Source organism: Lipophrys pholis, assembly GCF_963383615.2.
Source record: "Lipophrys pholis genome assembly, chromosome: 13".
In the NCBI taxonomy this organism is placed as follows: domain Eukaryota; kingdom Metazoa; phylum Chordata; class Actinopteri; order Blenniiformes; family Blenniidae; genus Lipophrys; species Lipophrys pholis.
The window spans coordinates 17,649,994-17,656,452 of NC_137632.1; the positions used below are offsets into that span (position 1 = coordinate 17,649,994).

The following is a 6,459-nucleotide window of genomic DNA, read 5'->3' on the forward strand; positions in this document are numbered from 1 at the left end:
CAGCAATGTTTACTTCTCCCGGGATCCACCAACAGTCCTCGAGTGGTCCAGCCTTCTGGATTTCACCAACCCTGTGCTCAAAGAAGGTCTGGTATCCATAACTGTCTCGCTGTATAGCTCTCAACACAGTTTGGCTGTCCAGCAGGTGGAACCATCGTTCTACTTCCATTCGGTTGTGTTTTTCAATGTATTTTCTGAGCCGGGTTGCAAAGACTGCACCACAGATCTCTGCTTTGACTGGTTCCCCTTTCTGGTCCAGTGGCATGAGCTTTGCCTTAGATTCTACCAATCTGACATGGACGTCTTGCTCAGTTTCCCACCTGAGGTATACCACAGCTCCAAAGTTCTTGTCACTTCCATCAGAGAATGTTATTCCCCAAAGTTTTCCCAACCCAGCCATCTGGTGTGAGGCTTATATGGAAAGTGATCTGGCCAAGACGCACATATTCTTCAAACAGTTTGATGGCTTCCTTCCGGAGGTATCCAGAAAGGGGCTTGTCCCAAGTGTCTCAGGTTTCACTTCCACCTCCAGCCTCTTGGAATGCTTTCCTGACGAGTATGGTTCCTTTCTGCTTGATGGGTGAAACCAAGCCGATTGGGTCATAGAAGCCAGCTGCTGGGCTTAATAACTCTCTTCTGATCAGTGGGTCAGGAGTCTTCTCTCTAACTTTATTTATTTTCTTTTTCATTCTTGAAAAGTTTATTGAGGATATTATGTAAAGCCAGTCCTCCTGGACCAGGTATCTAACGTCTAGGGCTCTACTTTCAACCTACTCCATCTGATTTGGAAGTATTATGACTTCACCTTCCCTTGTTGATTTTCCTGAGCTAGGTCCTTCTGCCTCCCAGTTCATCTGCCTGCCACTTTGCCCCGACCGGACCCATGGCTTGAGGAAAAATCCACCAGTCTTCAGAATTTCCTCCATGCCTTTTGTGGTCTTGTCCAGCCTTTTTGGGCCACAGTGGGACGTCAGGATGTCATCGACGTAGCTGCCTTCCTCTATGACTCTACGCTCCTCCTTCAGGTGAGTAAAGATTGGCAGCCTTGACGTTTCACACATAGCCAGTTGTGCTATGCATCCTGCTGGTCGATCACCCATGTTCACCCCAGTGATCGCATACTCTCCAATCTCCTAATCCGGAGTATCTCTCCATAGGAATCTGTGGAGGTGTATCTCCTGGTCTTCCAACCACACAGAGTTATACATCTTCTTGATGTCGCCCAGAGCTGCAAAAGCTCCTCTCCTGAACCAGAGTAAAACTGCCCGGATTGGATTAAGGATATCAGGCCCTTTCAATAAGAGATCGTTCATACTCAGTCTCTTGAATTTTTGGCTGCTGTTCCATACAATGCGTATTGGTGTTGTCAAAGAGTGGGGATTTGGGGCTATGAAATGGCTCACGTACCACACTGGTCCTTTCCAACTGTCAATATTCTCCTTTACAAGTTTTCTCGCCGCTCCTCTTGCAACCATTTCATGCACTTGAGCCGTGTAGGCAGCATGCCACTCGGGATCCCTCCTGAGCTGTTTTTCTGTCCTCAGAAAGGTAGCTTCCACTGCAATCCTATTATTAGCAAGAGGAGTCGGGTCTTCAATCCATGGATATTTTGAGTCCCAGTGTGGAGCACCGCTGTGGTCATCTGCTTTTACATAGGTGAGACCTTGCTTTATGATTTCAAGCTCCTTCTCCTCATTCAATGTCATCTCCTTTCCCCCTGGTTGACAACTACCGCAGCGACATCCACCAAACTTTGGTTCACGGGCTGCTCCAATGCTGTCCCATTTCCACCATTTCAGAAACTTTGCTAGCAACTGTGCTCTCAGCCTGCCTGTTTCCTCCTTCAATGATCTCTGCATATCTCACAGCAGCTGTTCTCATTGAGCAGGTGAAGTGTGTTTTAGATCGGTGTGCTGCCATGTCCACTTCCTCAAGGAAATCCAGATAATAATAATAATGGCTTGGATTTATATAGCGCTTTTTTCGAGCTGACTCTAAGCGCATACAGAGACCATTATTCATTCATACCAGTCCCACCAGTGATGATAAGCTACGTTGTAGCCACAGCTGCCCCCGGGGCATGCTGACACCACCAACATTCATGCACCATTCATACGGCAATGTGGGTAAAGTGCCTTGCCCAAGGACACAACGACAATGACTGTTTGATAGAGAGAGATTCGAACCGCCAACCCTCCGGTTATTGGATGACCGACTCTACCACTGACCCACGATCGCCACGATCGCCACAATCGCCACGATGAGCTACTCCGACCGTTTTTCCCAGTGGGCCATCCCACAAGACCAGGCCCCCAACGATCTTCAATCTTTGTGGGGCAAGTCTACCTTCACGGTGGCTAATAAGTAATTCATTGCTCTCTGGTCTCTTCAAATCCCCCAGCTCAGTTTCTAGGAAGAACTTCAACTGTTGAGGTTTGATGACTCTGTGGCCTTTGGCTATTTCATTTAGTCCATAACAGATGAGTTCGTGGGCTTGTTCCATCCCTCTGGGTGTCTTGACTCTCACCCTGAATAGATATCTAATGGTGACAACCTTCATAGCCAGTCCTCCGACTCCCTGGACAACTAGAGGGACCTTTTCACCCCTCAACTTAAGTCTTTCAGCAGCTCTGTGGGTTGGTGTCTGACGCCAAGTCGATCAGGGTTCCAATTTTCTGACCTGCATTGGCAGTGACCTCTAGCAGCATCATAATAACCGGGAGCTCTTCCATTCGTCACCACCAGTCTCAGCTCCTCCTTTTTTGCACAATTTGTTATTGCGGTCATGGTGGTAAAAGCTTGCATGTATTTTTGTGCCATTTCTGGGGAGAGTTCGGCCATAAATCTTTTCTTGTTCCTCTGTAAGCTTAGACTATTTCCTGCTGTCTTTTTCCAGTAATTTCAGTCAAGTTCATGGCTGATCAGCACAAACTATTAGTTCCTTCTCCAACAACATCTTATCACCTTTGCGGTAAAGGTGCAGTGAATGAATAATAAATCAAGCACATTACCAAATGTGACGAGGTGTACTAAAATAGGATATATGAAAAATGCCCAACAACGCCACCTGGGGGATGGTGCCCCAGGAAATACAAATTTTACTATAAAAGTGTCTGAACAATAGATCAGCAGGCACCCAGGTTCATTCTGGCAGACAGAGACGTAATTTTATGAGTAAATCGAATAGTTTTATTTTTAATAAACAAAAACAGAATAGAACTGGCAGGGACTGGAACTGCGGAAAACAGAAGGGTTAAGAGACAAATCTTTAAGAAAACAGTGGAACAAAAGTCGTGTTTTATTACAATTGCAGTTTAAGAAATCTCAATGTAAAATTCAATCCAAAGCAAAAAGAACAAAACCGAGCCGGCGCCACGTGTGGAGAGGCAGACTACATGGAGGAGTGTCCAGGGGTGCCACCACTACTCACCCTTAGTGCAACTCAGCAAGCTCACAGCAATCCTCACATCAAACTGGTGCAGTCTACAAAGTGTCCCTGTGTATCGACTCACATGCAAAAAACCAAGTGAAGGGAACTCACCACAGGTGCCGAGACTCTCCACATCATGACACTCAGCTCTAGAAAGTAAAGAACTCAATACAACAGAAAGAAAAATAAAGTAATGTAACGTAACCCAGTTGGTAAACACAGGAACCTAAACTAAATCAAACTAAGACAAAACAGCAGTGGTCACGTGGCAGGAGAACCTGGGAAAGGGGAAAACCTCATTAGCCAGGCTTAACCTATATTTACAGCTGAATGTATTGTAGAACCATGACCCTACTCACCACTTCTGGGATGGGGCATTAGCTAATTCCGTAAATGCAGAGAGAAGAGGGCTTCAACACAGGCCCTGCCCAGTCAACCACGCTTTAAACAAAAAGTTACGACTATTAAGAGTTACCAAGTAGAAAGTGTGAGTCTAACCACTTCTTCACCTACCTGGGGGAACCAACCACTGCCAGCCACAGCAGGAACAGAGATCAGGAAGTAGAGAGAGAACAAAGGGGAGCACCTGTCTTAAATAGCCTGGCCCTGATTATGTGGCTGCCTGCACCTGCAGGTATTCCCCCCACCACACAAACAAACGCAAAGAAAGAAACTTAAGTGTTGGCAGTGTAGGCAGCGATGTCCAGTGAAAATAGAAGGGATGTCTGCCATGTTTTCATTTCCTGTCAGGAGTAACTTCACAGTCACATGACCTGAAGTCTGACACACACACACACACACACACACACACACACACACACACACACACACACACACACACACACACACACACACACACACACACACACACACACACACACACACACACACACACACACACACACACACACACACACACACACACACACACACACACACACACACACACACACACACACACACACACACACAGAGCTTTTTTGTGTGCAATTTGTGACACGACAACTTTTTTTTTTTTATAGCTGTCAACAAATGTAGGTTTACACAGTTTGGAGTAAGACTAGGTTGGTATTTGCAGAGTGACACAGAGACTACAATGCACATGCAAAAATACAGTGGCAGGGGACATTTCTGTAGTAAATAAATATTGTGACTAAAGTCAATGTCCCAAAGTCTCCTTTCAGTACCTGTTGCACTTTTAATCCAGATTCGACGAGAAACATCAGGGGCAGTGGAAAGCTCTTTATAGCTATGGAGGACTAAAAGTGCCAAATTGAAATAAATACACCATTAAATAATCGATTAAATGTGTCATTAATTAAATTTGGGAAAAAATATATAAATGTGTCATTAAATGTTTCATTCATTCATTAAAATACCAAATCATTCTATTTAAAAAAAAAAAATAAACATATAGTTATTTCAGTATTTAATGCTTTATTTCATGGTCCAGTGTTGCACTGATCATGAATTTATTTTATTTGTTATTTTGTAGTACAAAGCTGGAGTTACATCTATCTATTTGGACTAATTGAACAAACACACTGTGCACAACACTTAAACTTGGCATTCATTAGAAATCCTCTGAATTTTAGTGATAATCTACAGTTATAGGCTGTTTTGGTGCGTCATCAAGGAAACTCTCAACTTACAGGTTGTCCTGACACTAATTACACCCACATGTGTTTGAAGATCACCGATGACAATTTGAAATCCCAGCTGTTGTTTTACTGTCGTCACATCAGTCATTAAAAGATGACGCAGAAGGACATCAGAGTCAGAGCAGCACAGACTCTCTCATTGAGGCTCACAGGAGGAAACCGTGCGCCATCATCATGGATAATGTCACTGTCGTGAGAACGTTCACTCTTTTAGGGATCAATGAGACAATGAATTACAGAAGTACCATCTTCGCACTGACTTTACTGTATTACTCTGTCATTTTGATCGTCAACATCTCCCTGGTCACGATCATTGTATTCGATGAGAACCTGCATGAGCCGATGTATATCTTATTGGGCAGCTTCTGTGTTAATGGACTTTATGGGGCTTCAGGTTTCTACCCCAGATTCCTTGTAGATCTGCTGTCATCCACTCAGGAGATCTCCTATGAAGGATGTCTTTTACAGTCATTTGTCTTGTACTCGTTTGCTTGCTGTGAATTGTCAATACTGGCGGTTATGGCCTACGACCGGTACCTGGCCATATGTCACCCTCTGCACTACTGCTCCCTCATGACAAAGACGAGGCTCAGACAGCTCATCTGCTTCTCCTGGCTCACACCGTTCTGCGCCTTCTCCATCAACATCATCCTGACATCAAGACTGAAGTTATGTGGATACCAAATTAAGAAGCTATTTTGTGTGAACTGGCTCATCGTTCAACTTGCTTGCTCCGACACCAACACCCTCTCAAACAATATCATTTCATACGCAATTATTGTCATTTATGTGCTGCATGGGATTTTCATCATTTGGACTTACATGCATCTTATAAGAACGTGTGCCAGGTCCAAGGAGGACCGAGTGAAGTTTATGCAGACGTGTGTCCCTCATGTGATCTCTTTGCTGCTATTCTTGGTTGTGATGTTTTTTGATTTGATGTACATGCGATTTGGCTCAAGAGATTTACATCAAAGTGCTCAAAATTTCATTGGGATGGAGTTTCTCCTCATTCCCCCATTCCTGAATCCACTCATATATGGATTTAAGCTTGGAAAAATACGCACCAGAATCCTCAGCTTGTTTTTTTTAAAGAGGAAAATGACCCCAACCTTTGAGGTTTCTCTTAATGGTAACTCTATGTTGACAGCACGCAGTCAATGACACTGTTTTTAAATTCTATGTCCGATTTCGTTTCTTGTAAAGACACACACACACACACACACACACACACACACACACACACACACACACACACACACACACACACACACACACACACACACACACACACACACACACACACACACACACACACACACACACACACACACACACACACACACACACGTTCGAAGTTTTCAGCTA

At 44.3% G+C, this 6,459-nt stretch overlaps 1 protein-coding gene across 1 annotated transcript; it reads left to right on the forward strand.

The window, feature by feature from the left end:
- Positions 1 to 5,265: 5,265 nt before the first annotated feature.
- On the forward strand, positions 5,266 to 6,255 carry LOC308118691 (olfactory receptor 13C4-like; the record flags this gene model as incomplete). The annotated part of the gene is made up of 1 exon (XM_080478201.1): positions 5,266 to 6,255. One exon carries the CDS (start codon positions 5,266 to 5,268, stop codon positions 6,253 to 6,255), a length of 990 nt encoding a protein of 329 aa, XP_080334327.1.
- Between the last annotated feature and the right edge of the window lie 204 nt (positions 6,256 to 6,459).